Below are 23,863 nucleotides of genomic sequence, written 5' to 3' on the forward strand. Positions count from 1 at the left end.
CTTGCATTTTGAAAATGTAAGTTAAACTTCTGCTGCTTTTTAAATTTAATTTATTGAGAACAAAATTAAAACATTAATTTCTACAAGCAGAATTTTTCTCTTATTAGTCATTAAAGCTGTCTAATCTTGTGCTTTTGCTTAATATTACCTACTAGCAATTAGATTTCACACTGCCTGCACCTGAGGTTCCCAAACTGTAGGATGTAAGCCACTGTAATAGGCTATAGCTCTGTATCACCCCATGGTGACAGACATCATCACTGCTTAAACCAGGGAAAATGGTGGCAGCATCCCAAACCAGCTCTAGCAGGGAAGGTACAAATGGCTGACAGAGGTGGGATGGGGTAGGTGGAAAGCTGCCGCTGTGCTGCTGCACTGGATCCCCCAGCCTGCATCCTGCTCCTTGCAGGTCGTAGTGCCTCAGAGGCCGTGTCTCAGCCCCTGAGCTGTGTGGAGAGGGATGTCCCCCTGGTTTCTGGTTGAAAGTCCGTCCTTACAGAGTGCCGGTGATCCTCTCCCTCCCTAGAAGCACGGTAGTAAGCTAAGCTCGCCACTGCATCGTGAATCAGTCCAGCAGTCCCACCCTGGATTAGGGCTTTTGTCCACGCATGTGCAAAAGCAGGGGGAAGGATTAGGAAGTTCAGTGTGGGGGTTTATGTGATGGGGGTGGGAGAGGCTAACTGGGAGGGAGGCCACGTGTGCCTCCTTTGCACCTGCACGGCCTGGCACAAAGCTGGGAGTCACTGTGGCCATAGGTACTGGTATCTAAGCTGAAAGTGGGAATATTTCTTCTACATTAGGAAATACACTTGCAAATACAGATCTAGGAGAAACGGGTTCCTTATGTTGCCACCTAGGAGAAAATTTGCTAATGAAAGGCAATCATGAATGGAAAATGACAGTTTTCGTGTTAAATAAAAATAATAGGTCAATATAAAGTAACATTATGAAAGAAAGGCTCAAGATGTATTTCACTGTTGTTGCTGAATAAGCAGAACGCCATTTTGATCAGGTCAGAACAGAAGCAGTTTATTGCTACGGCTGTAGGAGAGAACCCAGCACAGCAGTGACAGTCTCCGCTGATGTGAACTCTGCCCAAATGAGGCAGTTACAGAGTTTACATACCTTTATGTTACACAACTCCTTCTTCACCAAACTGCCCTTGAATAGTAGAGTTAGGTAAATTTGAAGTGGGAGGTTCATCAAGCAAAAAAGCCATAAATTCATGCTGTCGAGGTGTGGGCACGTCAAGGTAAATTCCATTCAGGGCACAGTACATAGCACAACCCAATTTACATGAGAGTCTTTTCCCAGAAGGTTAACTGGGGTGGTAGGACTTCAAAGGAAAGCATGGTATCCAGAAATGAGGTGGATAGCTACAGACAAAGGGCTTGTTACCAGGTGACATATGGGTTGTCCTGAACTACCAACAGTGTTTACTACTTCTGAAGATATGGGAACTCCAGGAAAATCAGAGGCACGTAAAATGGATTGAGAAACGCCAGTATCAATTAGGCAAGAAACAATCTTGCTGTTAATAGGGCAAGATAAATAAGGACCAATCTGGCCTAAAGAAAGTACAGGAGCAATAAGTTTATGTCCTTGGGGCTGTCCTAATCACATTTGTGAGGCTGTGGCATGAAGGAAAAGTTGGGTGGAAAGTTAGGGTGACTGAATCTTGCTGGACTTAAAAGATTTATGATTAGGTCTGTAAGGACATTCTGACTTCCAGTGTCCTTGTCCGTTCAGACAACCCTCGGCTGAAGCTCCGAGAAGGATTTCAAAAGGTCCCTTACCTTTCTAAGTGGCACCAAGGGGGTTTTGGCAGGGATCAGTCTGCGGTCCTCCCAGGTGAAGCAGGACACGTGAATCCAAGTCACAGCACCAAATTCTGTTGTGGAATAACTGCAATGCAATTTTGATCAGGTCAAAACAGCACAGTTTATTGCTGCAGGAGAGAGCACAGAGCAGCAGAGACAGTCTCTGCTGATAGGATCTCTGCTGAAGTGAGGCAGTTACAGTTTATATACTTTATACAATTTGTTCTTCACCAAACTGTCAAATAAGCATGGCATGGTAAGTAATAGCAGCGATTGCAATTCTTCAGATAAGGAGGATCTAGACAGCCAGATTAGGAAGCCCTAGGCACTATATCCTTTTATGAATACCTCACTCCTTTGCTAATTGAATCGTGCAGATGAGACCGTTAGCTGCCAATATTCCTTAACAAGTGAGGCCTGCAAAGGCCTTGCGAGGTGTTATGATGGTACTTACACACTGCGGTCTTTAAAAGATGGCTGGTTGACCAGCACTCAGTAGGAGGAAATTACATGGCAGAAGTGACCTACCTTTAGCTAAGGCGAGCAGTCAGCGGGGGGTGAGTCCAGCCCTCGGCCAGGACCGGCAGTCCCGCTGTGGGACTGAACGACGCTCGGCTGACTGCAGCTGGGAAGGTGGCTCAAGCTCCTCTCCACAGATGATGCCAGGAGGGACAGTCCTGGCTGCACAATCCAGGTGATGACCCAACTACACAAGTGCAAGTGGCAGCATTGCCAAAAACTGATGTTGCTACAGATGTCCATTGTAAGGCCCTACCCTAACTATGCTTTTGTTTAGTTAACAGATTGTCCGAGAGCAGAACTCTAGGTGACCCTAAGTTGTACAATATGCTTTTGTTTAGTGAACAGATCGTCTGAGAGCAGAAGTCTAGGTGATGTATTACTGACTTGATCAGTAAACCATGACAAGTTGCTTGAGATCTGCCAAGAAGGAAATTAGGGGAAAGGTAATTCTGGCAGGGGGAGATTGCAACCACCAACTCAGGAGCCCCCTACCACAATTACACCCCAGACTCAAACTGAAGGACAACTGAGCGTGCTCACTAATTTACATACTAGGCAAAGAGATTTTAACCAATCATAACACTGCATATGTATTAGGGAATTAAATATGGTAATGAATGCGTGTAAATAGGGGCTGATTTGATGATTTGGTGTGCTAGCTTTGTGGAATTACCACCTAGCACCCATCTCTGCGCAGAAATGAAATCAAACAGTATCTTGTCTCACAGCATGTGAAGATTGGCTTACTGCACACCGGGTAAACGAGCCCTATTTGGGACAATGGCAGCACAGAAGAACATGGTCTGGAGTTGGTAAAATGGTTGTGGCACTGTATTCTTAGATTGCTCCGATAGCGGGTTTTTTTCCCATTCATTGATGTCCATGCCTCTTCGCACATGGTGCTCCTACTGACAGTGAAAGGAACTATGCAGAGGTAAAGGGCTTACAGACAAAAATCGTGGTGCAGTGCCCACTGGGATGTCACTAAAGGCTTACTTGTACGTATGTACAGATATTGCATACCCATGAGAGCTGCAAGGAAATCTGCAGTCTTAGCTAGTGACTTATAGTCTAGTTAGAAAACAGAGAAAAAGTTCTAGCAGTAAACAGGCAAGAGAGGGAAGACCACGCTTGCCTCTTGTGGTATTTGTAGAGGACCACATCATGGGGGCTTACTACTAGAACAGAGCAGCATATTGTATTACAAGATGCAGAAAGCACGAAGATTTTTATTTTGATTTCCAATTAAGTACTAAGATTTAAAGTTGATCTGAAATATTTAAGGTGGCTTCTTATTTTGCCCCCTGCATGTTTGAAATTGCTGGACTAGGTTAAAAGATACAAAACTTCACATTTGGGAAGCTTACTGTACTTACAGTGAACCTTCTCCCACACATGGCTGATCTATAAGGCATTACCCAGCTTCCTTGAATTGCCCTATGTAGTGCAGAGAAGAATTCAAACAGATGACTAAAACTACAAATAATAAAAAATAACCTTTATTCCCATTAAAAATAGGCATCTATTATACACAACTGAATAAAACTGATGACAGCGACCAGAAACCTAGTATCACAGCAAGCAGCAAGACAGGGAGATTCTATAAAATGTTTGGGGGGACCAACTGGTAGCATAGAGCTTCTGTGGCACGTACGTTATTCTTTTTGCTGATGTAACACTGAAAAGCTGAGACATTATTATGCAAAAGGATAAAGGCAGCAGACCACTGGCAAACTGTGACCCAGAGCACAAGGCAAAGACCAGCTCTGTTTCTCCCTGATAGCTGTGGAATAGATCTGTTGTGTTAGAGGCAAGACTAAAAGAATAACAGCATTAGATGACAGCAGGTGAAAGAAGAATAAAGCAAATAATAAAAAAAGGATAATGGAATACTCCAGCCATCAGGAAAAAGAAACATAGGCGAGAGAAAAAGTTCTAGCAATGAACGTTCTACTAGAATATGGAGGCATATGGTATTACAAGATGCAGAAAATGTAAGGCACCTATCCATCCTGAGGCTGAAAAGATTTTGATGGGATCTGCAAAAGAGGCTGCTGCCTGTTCTTCATGTCAGAATATACGACTTTGCTGGATTCTTGCTGACAATGATGAAGAACCCTTGCATTAGGAGAAAAAGAAGCAGCAGCTCAGGTGATACCTTCTGCTTTCCAGAAGATGAAGACAAGAAAAGATTTTGTCTTTTTTCCAATTAGCATATTCCTTAGAATCATTATTAACAAGAAAGTTCCAGGGTATCCAACTTCTGAAAGAATTTAAAAAACGGTCTGGTTTTTTTTTTTTTTTTTTTTTTTAGGGGACTATCTTAGTACCAGGGAAATGGCTTACTGAAGTTCAGGCTGGCATGACCAGCTGGAAGGACATTAAACTTGGAAGTCAGAGAAAAAGACTGGGAGAGGATCATACAACCTTTTCACACCTAACGCAAAGGATGGAAATCAGGTATATGACCATACATCACAGAACAGAAGAACATATAGGAGTGACAGGGAAAAGAATACAGCTGTTTGCATGCTTTCCAGCCCAAAATCCATCATGCAGAGACACATAAGACAACCCTAAAACGTCTGCATGTTGAACACTACAACGTTTGTATGCAAGCAGCTTGGAAAATGGAATGTTAGATTTGGGGTTGCTAGTAAAGTCTGCGATATCAGGTGTTACAGGATTGACCAAAACACAGCAGAACAGTAGTCATGACTAGAATACAGGACTTAAAGGAAAAAAAGAGGACATGTGGCAGCCCAGCTTCAAATGTTTGTGAGGTGGTCAATTAAAGATAAAAACCCCAAAATCTGCTCAAGACAAAATTAATATTAAAAATGGAAATGACAGTAAAGAGGCCTTTGAGAGACAGTGGTGAGGGTCTGTTACGAAATCAAGATTAAATTTAGACATGGATTGTATTAATTAAGATTATAGGAGAAGTACGGTGGAGGAATTGTACAGCTGTGTTCTCTCAGACTGAAAAGTCTCAAATATTCTTAAACCTATAGATTATAAAAGCTGTGCTGGACTAAGTACTTCGATGAGTTGCTTCTGAGGGTAGACAGCAGGACTCAAGTGGCATCTTCCAGTCTTACATTTTTATGCTTATAAAAACACTCATTAAAAGCAGTCACATCTGATCACATTTTCTTTGTATGTTTAGTATGAAAGACATCCACTGTTGTTTCATGACAAGGTCGCAAGTCAAAGTCACAGTATCCGATGCTGAAACGACCCTGCAGAAATTAACAGAATTAACATGCTGAACCTAGAATGAGCTCTTCTACAGTAGAAGTTAATTAAAGAGGTCAAAGCATTCTTACCTGTGGTTTCTTAAAATAATCAAGACCCCTTCCAATCTTAATCATCCATCCATTGTTGAATCTGTTTTAAAAATTCACAAATTTGAAAACTATGAGTATGATGACTAAAAAAATAGTTATAGCCACATGACGCACAAGCTGCTTGTTTCAATCACAGTTATTTCCTAGTGTCGCCGATACCTGCGTGAACCATAGAAGACACTGTTCTGTATAAAGAGGCATCTACTATCATGTTCACAGGTAGAACACATGAAACTATGGAAGGCTGATTTTATCCAGTTAGGGTCACTGCCTTCCACTTTGTTAACCGCAGCTGTAATTAGAAATTGTCTCAAAAATTAGGGTTATGTAGTTTGACTTCAAATAACTGGCATTCACTGTTTTTTTTTTATATCACCCACCTAATTTCTCGATCATGTATTGAAGATGAAAATGCAATATTCAGTGTTACTCCATAATTCTTCAATGATTGTTGTATTTCTTCCAAGCCACTAATCTGCTGACTCCTCCCACTACCCTGTTAAAAGTAAAAATAATGTGGTGGAGTTTTTTTTTTAGCCATATATTCTACTTCTGGTCACCTCTTCCTAAACTCACCAACAAAACCTTTTTAGTAATTACTTAAACCAGAAGACAGGAACTTGGATGAAGGCAGATTTGCAGTTTCAAAGAGAGGACAAAAAGCAGACAGATTACAGGTACACTTGCGAAGAGATGTGGAGGAGCTCACTCTCAGCGCTTTGAAACTAGATATGAATTACTATTTGACCCAAAATAAATGCAGTGATAGTTTGAGAGGGTTTAGTTCATCAAAGCCTCTAAAATGACAACTATATACGGGTGTCGGAAGAGAAAAAAACCACATCTCAATAGATGTTTTGGTTTTGATGATATTTTCCACAACAAAATTTTCACAAAAGTATCTTTTCCGTTCAGGATCCTGCTTACCAAGAATTTGTTAGAGTTATCAAAAAACTCTGAACTTATAAAATGACTTATGTTCAACTATGACATTTTTATTTTTCTCTTAATCTGTGTTTTCTGTTGAAGGCATCAGAGCCTCAGTCTAACAAGTACTGGTAAGTAAGAGTAAATCTGTATTTAAAAATAAATATGTTATATAGATATATACTTGCATGTGGTATCACCTGAGTACAGGGAAACAGAAACCAAAACCTAGACACTTACTTCATCACAAGAAGTGAGGAGGTGGATCGTTTTCACTTTGCACGGCCCCTTAATTAGCATCTCACAGAATCGTAGGAAGTTATACAACTGTAAAAGTTTTATTTAATTTAGTAACTTGGAATTTTTTTAGTAGTTACATCTGTATCAGTTACACTGAATATCTACTTGCCTGATGAACATGCCTAATGTATGGGTCGTCCACCCAAACTTCAGAAACAATCTCAGTAAGGTACTCCTGGAAAAGCTTTTCGTAGCCGAAACCTGTTGCATTATCCTCTATCCTGATTTGCTTATGGTATTTGCCATCTGAAAAGAAGTCTCTTTTTCAGTAAACATCATGACATCATTCCCGTGTTAACCACCTCGCCCGTAAAACGTTCACATAACAACGGGTATTTAAATGCGAACGGGTACATCGCAGCTCCATACCTTGTTTCTCTTTTTCAATGTGTTTTTTAATGTTTTCAGCTCTGGTCATGTACTCGGATATTTTCTGCCGGTAATGGTGCTTTTTTGCTTCATCTTTCGTGGCTGTGAACAGAAAGCACACGGGCCAGTTCTCCTCCAGGCGGGGGAAGCGCGGGGAGCTGAGCCCTGCCTGGCCCCGGCTCATAAGGAAGAAATGTTTTACAGTGAGGGTGGTGAAGCACTGGAACAGGTTGCCCAGAGAGGCAGGGGAGGCCCCATCCCTGGAAACATTCAAGGTCAGGTTGGACGGGGCTGTGAGCAACCTGATCTGGTTAAAGCTGTCCCTGCTCACTGCAGGGGGGTTGGGCTGGATGGCCTCTAAAGGTCCCTTCCAACCCAAAGCATTCTGTGATTCCATTCTATGATTCCCGGGGAGAGCCCGCCAGCTTTCCCCCCGCCTCCCCGTGAGGCGACGGGGGAGCGGGGCCGGCCCTCGGCGGCAAGCACGGCTCGTGTCCCCTCGAAACCACCCCCGGCGTGTATTTAACAACTAACCGCCCCAACGGTCCTAGCAAACGGCTTGCCAAACCGCCCCAACGGTCGTAGCAAACGGCCTGCCAAGCCGCCCCTCGCCCGGCCACCGCCGCCGCCCCGCCCGGTACCTTTCATCACCTGCAGCAGGAGGTCGATGCCCTCCTGGTAGCACACCAGCGACTCCTGGAACCGAAGCGCCTCGTCCAGCTCCACCGCCCGCTTCACCGTCTCCGCCCCGGCCCGCTCCAGCGCGGCGGTGCCATCGCCCCCCGGCCCCGACATGGGCGCGGGGCGGCCACCGGCACCGAGGGACGAGGCGCCGCAGGAGGAGAGAAAGGGGCTGTGCCTCGCTGTAGTCCTTCCGCCGGCGCGGAACTAAAGCGCCGTGGCGTTGGTGCCTGGCCGGAAGGTTGCGCACCGAGATGGCGGCAGCGGCGGCGGGCCGAGGCGGCCTGGGGCACGCAGCCGCTTGGAAGGTGGAGGCCCGGGGCTGGGGTTTGGCTTGGGCGCGACGCGGCACTGTCTGTACGCCTGCGGGGGCGGGGAGCCTCGCCCGTGGAGCGACGAGGGGCGGCGGGGAACGGCCCTGTCGGCCCCCCCGCAGCCGCCGCTGAGAAGGGGAAGGAGGGAGGGGGGGTGGTTGCAGGGGGCGTGAGGGGCCGAGCTGGAGGCTGCTGCGAGCTTCGTCCCCCTCGGGGCGGCGGCGCCGCGGGGTCCGGTCGGTGCCTCCCATGAGAGGAGAGCGCGGCCGCTGGAAAGGCCGAGGAGCCTGTGGGCGCCCGGTGTCAGAGCAGTCTGTTCTTCAGCCACCGAGAGATGTAACAAACACGGGCTATGTGCTCACCCTGTCTGAGTTGGGGTGGCTGTGTAACCTGTTAGCCAGTAGTAAGAGCTGTAAGGAAAGTCCGGATAAGTTACGTCCCGCTCTCTTTGCAGATGCTGGGGAAGAGGATGGAGGGGATGGTGTCCGCGGCGTGGGTTCGTTGTCTCTTCACCAGGTCGAGAATTCCAGACTCGGTATGTGCTATAGTAGATGAGAAACTGAGAAATAGATATTAGCCTGCTTAATTCTCTGCTTTCTGTGGTATGGCAGGCTTCTAGAGACTGCGAGGTGAGCAGGTTTGTGGTGTGCTGAGTGAAGAACTGGCTGAAGGGCAGGGCTCAAAGGGTTGTAGCAAATGGGGCTACAGCTGGCTGGCGACCGGTCACCAGCGGTGTTCCTCAGGGCTCAGTCCCAGGGCCAGGTCCATTCAATATCTTTATCAATGATCTCAATGCAGGAGTTGAATGCACCATTAGCCAGTTTGCTGATGATACCAAACCAGGAGGTGATGTCAACTCTCTCAAGGGATGAGAGGTCTTGCAGACAGATCTAGATAGATTGGAGCATTGGGCAATCATCAATGGCAAGAAATTCAACAAGTCAAAATGCTGGATTCTGCACCTAGGATGGAGTGACACCGGGCACAAGTATAAACTGGGAGAGGAGTGGCTGGAGAGCAGCCCTGTGGAAAGGAATCTGGGGGTGCTGGTCAACAGCAGGCTCAACAGGAGTCAGCAGTGTGCCCTGGCAGCCAGGAGGGCAAACCGCGTCCCGGGGTGCATCAAACACAGCACAACCAGCCAGTCAAGAGAGGTGATTATCCTGCTGTATTCAGTGCTGGTGCGGCCTCCCCTGGTGTACTGTGTGCAGTTCTGGGCCCTGCAATTGTAGAAGGATGTTCAGGTCCTTGAATGCGTCCAGAGGAGGGCAACAAAGCTGGTGACAGGGCTGGAAGGAATGTCCTATGAGGAGCGGCTAAGGACTCTGGGTTTGTCTAGGTTGCAGAGAAGGAGGCTGAGGGGTGACCTCCGTGCTCTCTACAGCTTCCTGAGGAGGGGATATGGAGAGGGAAGTGCTGAGCTCTTCTCCCTGGTATCCAGTGACAGGACATGTGCGAATGGTTCAAAGCTGCATCAGGGGAGGTTCAGACTGGACGTTAGGAAACATTTCTTCACCGAGAGGGTGGTCAAACACTGGAACAGGTTTCCTAGAGAGGTGGTCGATGCCCCAAGCCTGTCAGTGTTTAGGAGGCATTTGGACAGTGCCCTTAGTAACATGCTTCAGCTTTTGGTCAGCCCTGAGTTGGTCAGACAGTTGGACTAGATGATCCTTGTAAGTCCCTTCCAACTGAAATAGTCTAGTCTATTCAGTAAATAACTAAAACCAAAGAGGTGAGAAGTTTGACTTACATTGTACATTTACATTTTTAGCTTATCTTTCTGCAAGATACCGTCTATGTCAGTTGACTCTTTTTCTTAAAATAATTCTTAAAGCCTTAAACCGTTCAGAGGCTAAGCAGAGCTTCTTCAATGAGATGCATGTGAATTAAGTGCGGTGCTGGTATAGAGTGTTGTCCATGTATTTCTATGCAGTTGTATGGCCAAACTCAAGAGTTAATGTATTCGTCAGCAAACCATTATAAAAATGTTTGACAATGTTATAAAAGCTAAATTTGAGGTCACTTGTTGATGCTTTGACCTTCTGAAAAGAAAGGTAGTTAAACATGTAAGAATTTTTACCAGTGTTGAAGTATGTTTTAGAGAGTTATTTTGTTAACTGTAATAATAGTAATTCAGATATTTGGGGAGAAACCCGTTTTGTGAACTTCTTATTCTAGGTTTTTCAGCCACGGCCTGGAGATCATGAAAAGTATGGAGGTGACCCTGAGCAGCCCCACAAAATCCATGTTATTACTAGAATAAAAAGTGTGGTTGGTCGCCCATATTGGGAAAAGAAGATAGTACATGATCTTGGACTGGATAAAGTATGATTGTTTTTCTTTATACTTATTGTGTACATCAGAAATGTAGAAACATAGGGTAGAATTAAGGTGGTGGGGTTTTTTAAGGACCTCAGTTTTGTAGTGACAAAACTTGGATTCCTTTACAGCTGCTAGAAATGTAATTGAGAAATTGATGATGTGTTTAAGAGCTGAAAGGAACATTAATGGCAAATGCCCTTTTAGTGGGAATTCAGAATATCACTGTATGGTATTGCTCTGCATGCCTGAGGAGAACTTTACCTTGAGAATTCTGCTAAAATGAAGATAGATTTGTAAATACTCTTAATTCAGTTTTCTCTGTGGCTGATATTATTCAGATATTGCAGGTAGGCAAATAAGACTAGTTTATTAATGAAAAGGCTTCCAAATCCAAGACTCTAAGAATTTGTGTCAAAGATGTTTATCCAGATTTTTTAGGCCAATTGCACACTGTGCAAAGATTCATCTAGTCAGTGGCATATTACAGAGAAAAAAAATGTGTGCTTGATCAATTTCAGATCTAACTGAAGCAAGCAGTCTTACCCTTAAACTCCTGTATTTACATTTTTAATCGTTTTAACAGTTGGAAGACATTTGAATATATTGATAATGTAATGGGAATAAAGCTGGATTTGTCATTTTACTGGAATCGAATTTGATCAAGTTTTGATTTCATATTTTTATGTATGTTCTTGATGCATGACATTTCTCTAAATCTTATATTTGCAAATGTGGTTTAATATTTTTACTGATAGTGTGAAAAGTTCAGTGAACAGAGTTTTGGGTTTTGGCAATGCATTTGTAAAACCTCTTCTATCCTTTATATAGGCACATCAGCCAAGACTGCACAAAAATATCCCTTCTGTGAATTCAAAACTGAAAGTTATTAAACATCTGATAAGGTTTGTTAACTGTTTGTTTAATTTGGAACACTTAATGTAACTCTCTTCTAGTCATAAGACTTCACTGAGCAAACTCTTTTGCCTGTAGAATACAGCCACTGAAACTACCTTATGGATTGCCAACAGAAGAGGAAATGTCGGACACCTTTCTTACGAGCAAGGGAGAGCTTGTCATTAAACAGCGTCTAAAACCTGTGGAGCAGAAAGAAATTAAGTCATAAGGTGTGCTGGTTGGATTTATATTTTAAAAAATAAATAATTTAACTCCTGAGTTAAGAGTTTGTGTATGAAATGTAAGCTTAATTCTTACCCTGTCTGGTATGAGTGACAGGGATGACACTGATGCTTAAAGAAGGATTACATGTGTACAAACATAAAATTCAATATTGGCAATGTTTGCCTGAAATATTAAATGAATGATAGGCTTTCTTTCCTTGTGTTTTAGCTTTGTGGGTAGATTACTGCAGTTTCTGGCTAGCTGTTAGAGAAGTTTGTAAATTATATTATAAAAATATTATTTCATATATAGTGTATTTTATATATAAAAATATATATAATATCTTATATTATATTATAAAAAAATGACACCAAGCCGAGTGGTGTGGTTGACACGCCAGAAGGATGAGATGTAATCCAAAGGGACCTGGACAAGCTGGAGAGGTGGGCCTGTGTGAACCTCATTTCAACAAGGCCAAGGGCAAGGTCCTGCACGTGGGACGGGGCAACCCCCAATATCAGTACTGGGGGATGAAGGGATTGAGAGCAGCCCTGAGGAGAAGGACTTGGGGGTACTGGTGGGTGAAAAGCTGGACATGAGCCGGCAATGTGCGCTCGCAGCCCAGAAAGCCAACCGAATCCTGGGCTGCATCAAAAGCAGCGTGGCCAGCAGGTCGAGGGAGGTGATTCTGCCCCTCTGCTCTGCTCTGGTGAGACCTCACCTGGAGTGCTGCGTCCAGCTCTGGGGCCCTCAGCACAAGAAGGACATGGACCTGCTGGAGCGGGTCCAGAGGGGGGTCACAAAAATGATCAGGGGGCTGGAACACCTCTCCTACAAGGTCAGGCTGAGAGAGTTGGGGTTGTTCAGCCTGGAGAAGAGAAGGCTGCGAGGAGACCTTACTGCTGCCTTTTAGTACTTAAAGGGGGCCTGTAGGAGGGATGGGGGCAATCTTTTTAGCAAGGCCTGTTGTGACAGGAGGAGTAATGGTTTTAAACTAAAGGGGGGTAGATTTAGACTGGATATAAGGAAGAAATGTTTTACAATGAGGGTGGTGAAGCACTGGAACAGGTTGCCCAGAGAGGTAGGGGAGGCCCCATCCCTGGAAACATTCAAGGCCAGGTTGGCTGGGGCTGTGAGCAACCTGATCTGGTTAAAGCTGTCCCTGCTCGCTGCAGGGGGGTTGGGCTGGATGGCCTCTAAAGGTCCCTTCCAACCCAAAGCATTCAATGATCCTGTGAAATAAAGTCAGATAAGCAGAGAAGTAAGTAGAATAGATCTAACTAACGATGGTGAGGATGTTTCCCAGTAAAGATTTACAATGATGGTGCATGACTTCACCTTTACTGTGTGAAGGAAGGAACTGGAGTTGAAAAGCCCTCTGTTTACCAGTTACACAAGAATCGACTGGCTATCCACTGAGAGTGTCATTTGATCGAGGCAGGCGTTTGAGTGACTTACCTTGGTCATCCAGATCTCACGCTTGTTCCTTAGCAAACAGCCTGTCATCTGGCCCCCTCTGTAGCTTAAAAAGTACCTGAATTCCCCGTTTGGGAGTAACGGGAGTGATTCACATCTTGGTAGGTTGTATAATTTGTCTTTCAGGAAACATGCTATCTCACTTAAAACCTATTTCTTGATCCTAAATGTTTAATAATAATAGCCTAAGAGCTGCAGTCTATGTGAAAGTTGATGCTTTTCTTGTTCTAAAATTGCAGACTTTAGAAATCTGGAGACGCTGAAGCATACCTCTTTGATGCAAGTTAGTAATTGTGGGCTGCAAGCTTATAAAATAACACCTTTTACTGAAGGATCTTGAATAGTACTGTATGCATATTTTTCTTTACAGTTTTAAGACTTGCAGCCAAAGTTAGGAAGCCGCTGCTGTATCAAATGATAAAGTAGTTTTCATTCCAGGGAGCATAAATTCCATAGTTTAACACACTGTGAGCCTCTCCCACACTAGATGCACTGTAGAGGAGTTAATCTTAATGACTCTGTGTTGTGAGAAGATCAGAGGGATACAATCGCTGAAAATGAATGTTTATCTTTTCTGCATGCTTGCAGAGAAGAGTAAACACCAGTAGGAGTTCAAAGGAATGGGCATATCAGTAGAGGGACGTAAAAGCTAGAGACACTGTGCAGGAGAAAGAAAAAGAAGGTTAGGCTGTCATGGTGGCATTGAAGACTGTAATGGCTCCTATGAACAGGCTGAAGGCAGAAACGCAAAATTGAGCTGAAAAACCTCAATTTCTCAACAAGATACAGGCTGTAGTTGGAAGGACACAGAAAATACTGGTGTCAGTCTGAAGTATATAGAATAGAAAGGAAAAAGGGAAACGGATAAATGAATGTTGCTTTTCTTCCCTCCCTCCTCCCTTCCAGTATCTGCATGGCGTCTTGTGCTGCAGTATGTTACAACTGCAGTCTCTGTGTGGTGTTGACCGTGTTCTCACAGGGAGGTACTTAGTAAAGCTGAAATTCCAGCCCTTTTGAAGGATGTGTGTAGTGCATGCGAGGTACAGGGCATGCTTAAAAGAGATGACACAAGATGACAATTTGCCCAGAAAATTAGGCAAATGGGTCTTGTTGCTGGGGGATAGCAAATATAGGTCTTGTACCAGGCTTGGTGGCCCAGAGCACCAAAGCCAGGATCGCTCAGCCTTACCAAGCACATTCAGGATTTGTGTCCATGGCACTACAGCCTGGTGAATCTCCCAACAGAGGGAGCACTGCCAGTTCTGTCATACACAGTATGTGTATGAATATGGATCTTCTATTCATTACACTATACAGATGCTACAATGTTCAAAAGTAGTGCAATGTAAACTGGAAAGAATGTGTTAATGAACAAGCTTGCTTGGTACTGTGCACAACCTAAAAAGTGTCTGATAAGCTACCTAAGTTAGAGCAGAGCTAATAACTGCTTGCCAAGTACAGAAAAGGGAAAATGCTTTAGATAGTGCCTGTTATTTCTGGGTACGATTTAGTTACAAGAGATGTTTACAGCTGTCTTTAATTGAGAAGCTGGCAGTTTTCATGAAAAAGGAAACTGTATTTTCTAAGAATTTTTAATATATGTGTAGGTTTGGGTGTTTCTGAAATGGTATTTCCTCCAAGGTCACAACTGTCATACAGTCAATCTGCTATCCCAAACCTTCTCTGTATAAGCATATGTTCTCTAAAGATTTGCTCTCGGGTCTAAAACCTGAACCAACAGGGTGCACAAACACAGTGCGTGTCCACATCCATTCGTTAATGGAGCATTGTAAATGAAGATTTACATGAAGCACAGGTAAGAGATACTGCCTTTTTGTGCAGGGAACAAACAGGCTGACCTAAGATGACAGAAAGATTCCAGCTGGAAGGTACCTCGCAGGTCTCTAGTCCAGCCTCCTGCTCAACGCAGGGCCAGTGCTGCGGTCGGACCAGGTTGCTCAGGACTTTGTCTAGTCGGGTCTTGAAAACCTCTGAGGACAGGGACAGCTCAGCCTTTTTGGGCAGCCTGCTCTGCTGCCTGGCTGTCCTCACGGGGAATAGGTTACATGCAGAATACAGTCTTGTATCCAGTCTGAACCTCTCTTCTTTCAGCTTATGCCTGTTGTCACTTCTCTTCCCACCTTGCAGTTCCGTGAGGAGCCAGCCTGGCCCCATCTGCTCCGTTCCCCCCCACAGGTAGGTCCTGTGGGGCTGCTGTTGGGCCCGTCTGAAGCTGTCCCTTCTCATGGGGCAAGTGCTCCAGCCCCAACCACCTTGGTGGCTCTCTGCTGACCTCGCTCGACTTAATTGTTCTTTCTTGTGTCAGGGGGCCCAAAACTGGACACTACTCTAGATGTGGTCTAACAAGTGCTTAGTAGAGGCGTGTAATCCCTTCCCTTGGCCGAGCTGTGCTTCTGTTCACACAGCCCAGGGTACCCTTAGCTGCCTTTGCTACCTGGGCACACCGCTGGCTCACGTTGGAGCTTGCTTCTCGGGTAGGAACCATTTGCCATGTCTACCCACTGTAGCATTGAAAGTATGTTCAATCTTTGGTGCAATGTGTGGTAGCAATGTAGAAATGTACTGGTTTAAGAATAAATTTGTATTTCTGTGCTATTGCTCTGTTGCAGGTTGACTTACTGTTTCAGATTTGGTAATTAATACTGTAGTGTGAGCAGAACAATAGAATTCTAATAACAGCATCAGGATATTTTTAATCACAGGTGCGAAATACTAGCTATAAAAAATGCACCCTATTTAAAACAACCAAACAAACAACCCCCCTGTGCTCTTTGTTATTTCTCCTTTAGCCCCTAGTGATACGCTTGAGGGTTTTTTTTTTAACCACTCTAAACCACTTACTTTTCTCCCCTGTGTCTTGAAATGGCTGAATGAACCCAACAACTCTGAAGCTAAGGCTCCCCAAAAGCTTTACTATGCGATTGATTAAAAGGATCTGTTTACTGTGTGTGAACTTGCATCAGATTTTATAAACTACCTGCCATTTTAAAAACATGCTGGAACGTGCATATTCTTAGTCCAGACCCTGCATTGAAGCTAATATATAGCTTCAATAAAAGTATTCATTACAGCAGCTTGAGTTTTACAGATTGTTTGCAACTGTAAAGGCTAAAATGAAGTAGTATCAAGGGTAAAAAAAAAAAAGTTAAGGAAAGCTTAGTATTTTCCCTCTTGTCACAAGAAACAGCCACTTTGTGGTGACACCACCAAAGTTAAGGGTGATTGTTCTGAAAGGATGTGATACACTGAGACAGACTCTTCTGATAGATTAAACATATACAATATTTATTGCAAATATTTGCTTCCAAAATTGCAGATTGTTAACAACCAATTTTGTACTGCTGTTAGACACGTATTGACAGATAAAATCTAAGGCAGATAAAATCTTGTTAAGCAGTGCTATAACTTTCTTGCAGCATTAATCTGCTGCTTGAGAAACTGCAAGCACAGATGAAAACTCTGCTTGAATATTCTTGTGAACTGACATAAAAAATAAATGGCAAAAGATAGGTTGTAGTTTGGATTATTAGCAGTGTTATCTTTTAAAGTGATTTTTTTTAGCCTTAGCTGAAAAAAAAAATTGAAAGCTTGCACTTGTTTCTGGCTTCATTGCCCTCCCTCGTTCTTACTCTTTCTGGGGGAGAAATCCAGGATTTTTTTAATTAGAAGCAAAGTATGTAATCAGTCACGCAAATGTAATCATTACTTGCATATCTTAGTATCCATTTCTCTTATAAAACTTGGCTCTTGCAACCACATCATTGGCGTAGTCCTTGTGGGTTGTGCCAATATCTACTCCGTCATAGGTGTGGACGTTTCCAGGCCCCGCATTATAGGCTGAAATCCCACCTGAAATGAGAGTGAAAGGAACACATAAACAGAGATGATACTTCCTCAGTAAATAAGCAAGCAAACAAAAATCATTACTTAAATGTGTTGCTTTAGTTTGCAGCTCTCTTTTCACCAGTATTATATTACCATTTCCAGATATTTTTGCCACTGAGGTGTTCCTTTTGTGTTTTAACTTTGTGAAGAAATAATAATTTCCTCCTTTACATCCAGACTTGGTGATCGTTGATCCCTTGCTGTATTTACTAATGTGACATCTTTAGTTATATGACTGGTTCCTTTTGTGCATATTCCTTCATGTCTACCTGTGTTAATAACCTCAGACATATTTATGTTGTAGTTGGAATAAAGGGATCCAACCGTGATGGCTTCAACTATAATCAGTGTTCAAGAATATAACTGTGTTTCCTTCAGAGAGGACCATACATTTTCAAAATTAATGTGTTCCTTCTTTGGAGTTGCCAGGATAGTAGCTTTTTGTAGGTGGGTATAGAAACACAAAAGAAATGAAATGGAGAGAGGTGGGGAAAAACCCACCCTTACTCCTTGCAACTGAAAAATGTCATGATACATGCCAGGTTTTCCAAAAGCCTGCTAGAAGGCTAACCACATCTTATTCCTCTATTCCTTTTAGTGAGTGTCAAGGAATATTGTTCCATGCCTCAATAAAATGAACAGGGGTACTGGGATGTGTTTAGTTTTCTCAAGTGCTCAGTTCTACAGCGTTATTGTGCTTGACTTCTATGTGTGTGAACTGTTTTAAAGCTGACATTTTAAAGCTGACAAAACTCTACCTTTGAGCTGCTGTTCCTTTGTCCATGTTGGGAATTTCTGCTGGATTTCCTTTATCATCCCACATAAAATCTCTGTGCCTTGTGCTAAGTGCTCTTCACTGTCCCATGACCCGACAATCTTATGGTACCGTTTGTCAACCTGAAAGTGAGACAGCAATATCAGCACACCAGAAACCCCACTATTTTTCCAGAGCTCTTCATTGCTTACAGGCTGCTTGTATGAATTTTGATCTTTAATCTCATGATTTACATCTTTGTAATTGTATAGAGAGGAAGCAAACTTAGCTTAAGGTGCAGGCGAAGCCAGCAGATGCAGGAATAGTAGACTATCGGGGCACTGAAGAGGAATGCCTGCCCCACCTCCTTGTCTGTCAGAGCCTTAAAAACCCAACACAGCTGCGGCTGTAAAGGTGACAGGGTGCAGAAAGTGGGCTTATTGCTGTTCAAGCTTTTCCAGCTGCAAGGTGACTGCTCCTCTCCTCCCCAGCTGCAACAAGGATGAGAAAACCCCTGTTTCCTCCAGGGATCTCCCCTTGATCTGCCCCAGTTCTGCTCCTCCTCCTCCTCCTCCTCCTCCTCCTCCTCCTCCTCCTCCTCCTCCTCCTCCTCCTCCTCCTCTTCCTCCTCCTCTTCCTCCTTTTCTCCTTCTTCTCCACCTCTTATCCATGGGGTAGTAAAGCACAAGACTGAGGGGGCTGGAGCTGTTACAAAAGCGGATCCCAATGCATGCAGCAAATGTTTAGGGATTGTACAGAGAAGCATACAACTTGGCAAACAAGCGAGGCATGAATGTAGGCATGAATAACGAAGCACGATCCCCCACTAGCCAGGCCCCTGTGGTGCATAAAGGGTAATTAACCTGACTGGATGTAGCTGCAGCTTTTTGAAACAAGATTTATTATCTAAAGTATGAAATAGGAACAATTAACCTCTCCATTCCCAAAGGAGTGCTGGGAAGCAAGAAGCACTTTCACAGTGCAAAAGCAGTCTGCTTATGCCCTGACACTCACTGGGGTCCTTCCCCAGTGCTGGGAGCTGACAGCTGGGTCAGTGTCGGCTTTATTCTGGCCAAAAAGTTGCCTGAAAAGGTTTAGGGGTTTGCCTTTCAACGGAGCCCCTGCTGTTCTTCTGACTTTCTGCTTCAAAAGAAGGATGAGGTTTGTGTTTTTAAGAAGGTTGACCATACCTGCATTAAACCAAATGCATTCCCGTGGTCACCCCAGCCGCCGTCCAGCACTGTCCCAGCATGCGACTCTCGAGAGATAATACCAGCAATCACAGCTGGATCAACACACTTGCTGTTGCCAACTTTTGTAATCTTGGCTCGGTATTTCTCCATGTTCTTCAAATCTCCTTCTGCAATCTTCTCTGAGGCAGGAACTCCTACAACACAATGTGCATGACTTCCTTGCATTTTTAAATTAGAAACAAGTTGTTCTAACAGTCATTATGACTGAGCTGACATTCTGAATCCTTCTGAATCTAGGCTCTGAGCAACCTGATCTGGTTAAAGCTGTCCCTGCTCACTGCAGGGGGGCTGGGCTAGATGATCTCTGAAGGTCCCTTCCAACCCAAAGCATTCTATGATTCTATGATTCTATTTAGAGAGAAGCAGTGATAGAATTGACCAATTCTGCTGAAGGGTAAGTGCCCTAGAAATCAATACACAGATGATATCAAAGACGTTTTTTCAAATACAGAGGGCAGTTCTCTAGCGTGCAGACAAAAAGGCAGGTCTTCTTGTTTTAAATCTAAGCCTTTGGGTGAATTAGTCCCAGATTTAGTTCCTTTTAATTTAGGACTGTAATAGGGAAATGTTCAGAAACTTAGGTCATGAGGGAAACCCTCCTAAGGGAGAGAGAAAAGCAGGTTCAATGGCAGGGGTTGGATGCACTCAGCAGACCTTGCATTTTCTGATAGTCCTGAATATTCCTTAGAACATCTCAAAGGCAACTCTATTCCCAACATAAACTTATGTGCCCAAGTAGGACCTTTGTTGGTTGTGGAAAAATCTGCATGGCAGCGACTGACAGCCAGAGACCGGGATCTGTAATAGTCATGAGCTTGTGCATGGGTGTAAGCGTAGATAAACAACTGAATTAGTGCCTACCTGCATAGCTCAGACCTTCCGGTTTCGCGGTTGCCTCCGAAGCTCCAGTTGTGTCAACGTTCAGGATATTCCCATAACGCTCCGAACAGCCTAAGAGCAGTATTTACAACCAAATGTCAGGCCAGCGCAGCGTGTGACGTATGCCATTAAAATGTTTTCAGATCCATGACTGAAACCCATGGCATCATTTCGATACTAGTGCAGGCATTTGTGCTGGCAGATGCGGTCGTGGTATCATACGCTCTGGAAAGGATTACCTCTCGATTATGCTAGCATAAAGCCACAGTGTAGCTTGTGAGTGAACTAGCTCATGCACAATTCATCTCCTCAACTTTTAGCTTGCCTAAAACTTAGCTGTCCAGTCTAAGCTTGTGACTTGGGCTGCCTGCGTAGCCAACGGAGAAAGGCACCTCCAAAAGGCAGTTTTGCTATTCCAAAATCAAAAAAAGCTATGAGAGTCAAAAGAAATCCTACGCTATTTACTGGCTCCAGCTTACTTTTCCATAGCTACTGTCAACAGGAAAAATTGAAGAGAAACATCCTTCAATTCCATTAATTACAATTTATCTGACTTGCAGTTTGTTTGACTTGCAATTCATCTGCATTTATCTGTTGCCTAAACATGCCGCTGCAGAAGGGAAAGCACACAAACAGCAAGAGAGGAACAATGCTAACCCCATCCCAGCAGTTAATGGAAAACAGACTTTGGTACAGTGAATTATCTACAAGAATATTAGACAAACTTGACAGACCTGACATGTTTGCTGCAGGATGTCTCCCCACCCTCTCACCACGCTTCCAAGAGGCAAATGGGCTTTTTATCTGCTGGCGGCGCTTTGGAGCAGCTGACTCAGTGCACTTCCGAAACGCTGCTGCTTTTACGGGAAATGGGAACTCCTAACAGCTTCTTGTACATGCACCCAAACACAACAGGATGTCTGCTCTACAGCACAAACACAATTGGGACTTTAAAAATGAGATACCTTTTAATTGAATTTAAAATCCCCATTGCTAACAGTTGGGAACTAGGAGGAGCCTCATCTGAAAACAGCTGCCCCACTTCAGTTGTTAAAAGCAATAATGCGCTGGCAGTGGGAAAATGGGAACCTGCGCTTTTGGATGTAATAAAGTTTTTGCAGGCAAAGACCCAGCAACAATAACATGACACAGAGCTGCAACCACTGACAATTTGGATATGCAGGGAATATGCCAGGTCACTGTTGTTATCCCCTCTTGTACGGTGACAACAAAGGTGAAGAAGCAAACCCAAATTAGCAGGCAGAGTGGATCAAAGCCACTGTAGCTGTTCAGCAGTATGGAAAAAAGCCACTGGATGGCAGACCTCCCCATCACTGCTAATCCATTCAGATGTGTGTCTCCCCCACGGTAAATTTTGTGAGGGTGAAATGATGATAGCACAGATCCAACAGAGTACTGAAAGAAGGAAACATATGGCTGTGGCTGTTACAGGGAACAAGTTGCACCATATGTTTCCAAACCCTGCTGGTTTTATTTATTGGTTTGATTTCAAAAGTCCCCAGTATTTTTTGTAGAAGTTCTACTTGTCCCATCAGCAGACCTAAAGCCCCATGCTGGAGAGTGCAGACAGGACTGAGGCATGAAGCTTACACAAACTGCACAAATTTCAGTGTCTTTTGTAATAACTTAATTTTTTAAAGCCTTGGGTCTTGCAAAGCTGAGCTGAGACTTTCAATAAATTCTGAAGTACCTTGGAAGTCTTGGTCATGACCTCACCTGAGTACAGCAAAGGCCATTCTCACTGTAAGATAAATACTAAAAGAGCAATACTTAAATGCTTTGTATTCATTGGTGATTAAAAATTAAAGCCAAAAATGGGAAACTACATGTATTTTTGCATTTATGTGTGTGCACCTGCTCTACTCTGTCCACATGGATGTAGCAAACCTGTTTACTTCTTTCCCTTTCCTGGCTGGGCTATTATGTAGCTGTAGACATACACCTGTCCTTAGCATGTTTTTTCTTGTCTAAGCCATCCCAGTTCTGCAGCCTTTTCAGGCCACATTTTCTTCACTTCTGATCATGGTTGTTGCTGTGATTCTGAGGTTCTCCAATTGGTCCCCATCTTTGCTGGGCTGTAGCTACCCGAACCAAACACATTCCTTGGCTGAGGCCTTTCTGGTGGTGATTAGCATGAAGACTTCACATGTCTTGCAGAGGATAACACTGTGCTGTGCCTCCTAGTGTGGTGGTTGCCTTTGTATCACAGCAGGATGCTTCTGCCCTCCCCACTCCCTTCTCCCACCCTGCTGCCTTGCTCCGGCCCTGGGCTAGGGATTCTGGTGGTGTCAGTCCCCAGGCTGGAGGGCAGGAGATGGTGGATGTCAGAGACTAAATCCTCTCTGTAGCTGTGGGAGGAAAATCCTGGCGTGTGGAGGGCAGCCCACCTCAGTGGTGTGGATGGGGAGAAAGAGCAGTTGCCACGTGCCCACATGGAGGGATGTCTGCAGCAAACATCTGCTGTGAGGTTTGCAGCCCTCTCCGCGTGCACGTGAGGAGGACTTTGTGAAGATCTGTATTAAGCCAATTATATCTTTGCTAAGACAAATTACAAAGTTTTGGAGGTTTTTTTTTTAATAAGAAACAAAAAGGCAGGGTGGTTTTGACACGTATTTATTATACGACTACCAGAAAACCCTGCTACATCAACTGCCAGGAGGTAGAAAATACTGAGGTGCTCATGTTTAACTGTAGTTAAATGCGCAGTGGCCCTTACCTCACTTGACATTTGGCTATATGGACTTGGTGGGAGTTAGTATGAAGATTGGCTGTGCTAAGAATCATAGAATCACAGAATACTTTGGGTTGGACGGGACCTTTAGAGGCCATCCAGCCCAACCCCCCTGCAGCGAGCAGGGACAGCTTTAACCAGACCAGGTTGCTCAGAGCCCCGTCCAACCTGGCCTTGAATGTTGCCAGGGATGGGGCCTCTGCTACCTCTCTGGGCAACCTGTGCCAGTGCTTCACCACCCTCACTGTAAAAAATTTCTTCCTTATATCCAGTCTAAATCTGTTCTTCTTTAGTTTAAATTCATTATTCCTTGTCCTGTCAAAGACCTTGCCTTCAGATATACAACTGAGCAATTTGGTACAAGGTAAGACAAGAGACAGTAGCTTTAAAACATGTATGTTGAGCACAAGTAATTTCATAGCAGCTCTAGCTGAAGTGTCAGCAAGGTGCCTTCCAGCTAATGGAGCCTGTGGATCGGTCAGCCTTGGGACAGGGACATCCCTCCATGCTGGTGCCGGGAGCTAGTGGCACAAGGCATCTGCAGAAGCGATTGATCAGAGTCAGTCTGCAGGAGTAATGGGTAGTTCTCAGAGTTGAATAATGATCAGCATTTGTTACCTCTGGGTGATTTGTGTAGCCCGCATTTAAAAAAAACAAGTGAATCACCTGGGTTTCCAAGGATATGCTGGCAGACAGCCACTTCTCCAGGATGGCAACAAGGCAAACACCTCCCAGCCTACCTTCCTGTGCAAAGTGCTCTCAGCACCACGTGGGCTGTGGTGATGGCAAGCAGGGTTTTTCCAAGTCGAGGTGACTTGCTAGGGAGTTACCATGGACTTTGGAGGGCAGACTTTGGCCTCTTCAGGACCCTGGTTGGGAAAGTCCCTTGGGAGGAAGTCCTGAAGGGCAAAGGGTTCCAGGAAGGCTGGGCTCTCTTCAAGAAGGAAGTCTTAAGGGCGCAGGAGCGGGCTGTCCCTGTGTGCCGTAAGACCAACCGGCAGGGAAGACGACTGGCCTGGCCGAACAGGGAGCTTTTGCTGGGACTCAGGGAAAAAAGGAGAGTTTACCACCTTTGGAAGAAGGGGCAGGCAACTCAGGAAGAGTACAGGGATCTTGTTA

At 44.3% G+C, this 23,863-nt stretch overlaps 3 protein-coding genes across 3 annotated transcripts; 1 reads left to right on the forward strand and 2 right to left on the reverse strand.

Annotated features, from left to right (window-relative positions):
* Positions 1-5,075: 5,075 nt before the first annotated feature.
* Positions 5,076-8,083, reverse strand: MITD1 (microtubule interacting and trafficking domain containing 1). Its single transcript, XM_075724752.1, has 7 exons — positions 7,930-8,083; positions 7,289-7,390; positions 7,029-7,165; positions 6,860-6,946; positions 6,073-6,188; positions 5,672-5,732; positions 5,076-5,584 (listed from the first exon to the last, which is right to left on the reverse strand). Exons 1-7 carry the CDS (start codon positions 8,081-8,083, stop codon positions 5,489-5,491), a joined length of 753 nt encoding a protein of 250 aa, XP_075580867.1. The 3' UTR covers positions 5,076-5,488.
* Positions 8,084-8,223: 140 nt separating this feature from the next.
* On the forward strand, positions 8,224-11,770 carry MRPL30 (mitochondrial ribosomal protein L30). Its single transcript, XM_075716264.1, has 5 exons — positions 8,224-8,277; positions 8,738-8,818; positions 10,462-10,608; positions 11,434-11,507; positions 11,596-11,770. Exons 1-5 carry the CDS (start codon positions 8,224-8,226, stop codon positions 11,726-11,728), a joined length of 489 nt encoding a protein of 162 aa, XP_075572379.1. The 3' UTR covers positions 11,729-11,770.
* Positions 11,771-16,491: 4,721 nt separating this feature from the next.
* Positions 16,492-20,760, reverse strand: LOC104023950 (lysozyme g). Its single transcript, XM_009484941.2, has 5 exons — positions 20,727-20,760; positions 19,975-20,064; positions 19,051-19,247; positions 17,865-18,003; positions 16,492-17,070 (listed from the first exon to the last, which is right to left on the reverse strand). Exons 1-5 carry the CDS (start codon positions 20,731-20,733, stop codon positions 16,937-16,939), a joined length of 567 nt encoding a protein of 188 aa, XP_009483216.2. The 5' UTR covers positions 20,734-20,760; the 3' UTR covers positions 16,492-16,936.
* Positions 20,761-23,863: the final 3,103 nt, after the last annotated feature.

Source organism: Pelecanus crispus, chromosome 1 (assembly GCF_030463565.1).
Source record: "Pelecanus crispus isolate bPelCri1 chromosome 1, bPelCri1.pri, whole genome shotgun sequence".
Lineage (NCBI taxonomy): Eukaryota > Metazoa > Chordata > Aves > Pelecaniformes > Pelecanidae > Pelecanus > Pelecanus crispus.

What these genes read in the sequence shown, in the direction of transcription:
- MITD1 (XM_075724752.1), bottom strand. Translation starts at nt 8,083, where the DNA reads ATGTCGGGGCCGGGGGGCGATGGCACCGCCGCGCTGGAGCGGGCCGGG. An exon ending in TCCTCACTTCTTGTGATGAA is followed by an intron (nt 6,189 to 6,859) that starts GTAAGTGTCTAG and finishes TACTTTTAACAG; the next exon opens with GGTAGTGGGAGGAGTCAGCA. An exon ending in ATACATGATCGAGAAATTAG is followed by an intron (nt 5,733 to 6,072) that starts GTGGGTGATATA and finishes TTTTTAAAACAG; the next exon opens with ATTCAACAATGGATGGATGA.
- MRPL30 (XM_075716264.1), top strand. Translation starts at nt 8,224, where the DNA reads ATGGCGGCAGCGGCGGCGGGCCGAGGCGGCCTGGGGCACGCAGCCGCT. An exon ending in GGCACGCAGCCGCTTGGAAG is followed by an intron (nt 8,278 to 8,737) that starts GTGGAGGCCCGG and finishes CTCTCTTTGCAG; the next exon opens with ATGCTGGGGAAGAGGATGGA. An exon ending in GTTATTAAACATCTGATAAG is followed by an intron (nt 11,508 to 11,595) that starts GTTTGTTAACTG and finishes TTTTGCCTGTAG; the next exon opens with AATACAGCCACTGAAACTAC.
- LOC104023950 (XM_009484941.2), bottom strand. An exon ending in ATGCATTTGGTTTAATGCAG is followed by an intron (nt 18,004 to 19,050) that starts GTATGGTCAACC and finishes TCTCACTTTCAG; the next exon opens with GTTGACAAACGGTACCATAA. An exon ending in AAAGGAACAGCAGCTCAAAG is followed by an intron (nt 17,071 to 17,864) that starts GTAGAGTTTTGT and finishes CTCTCATTTCAG; the next exon opens with GTGGGATTTCAGCCTATAAT.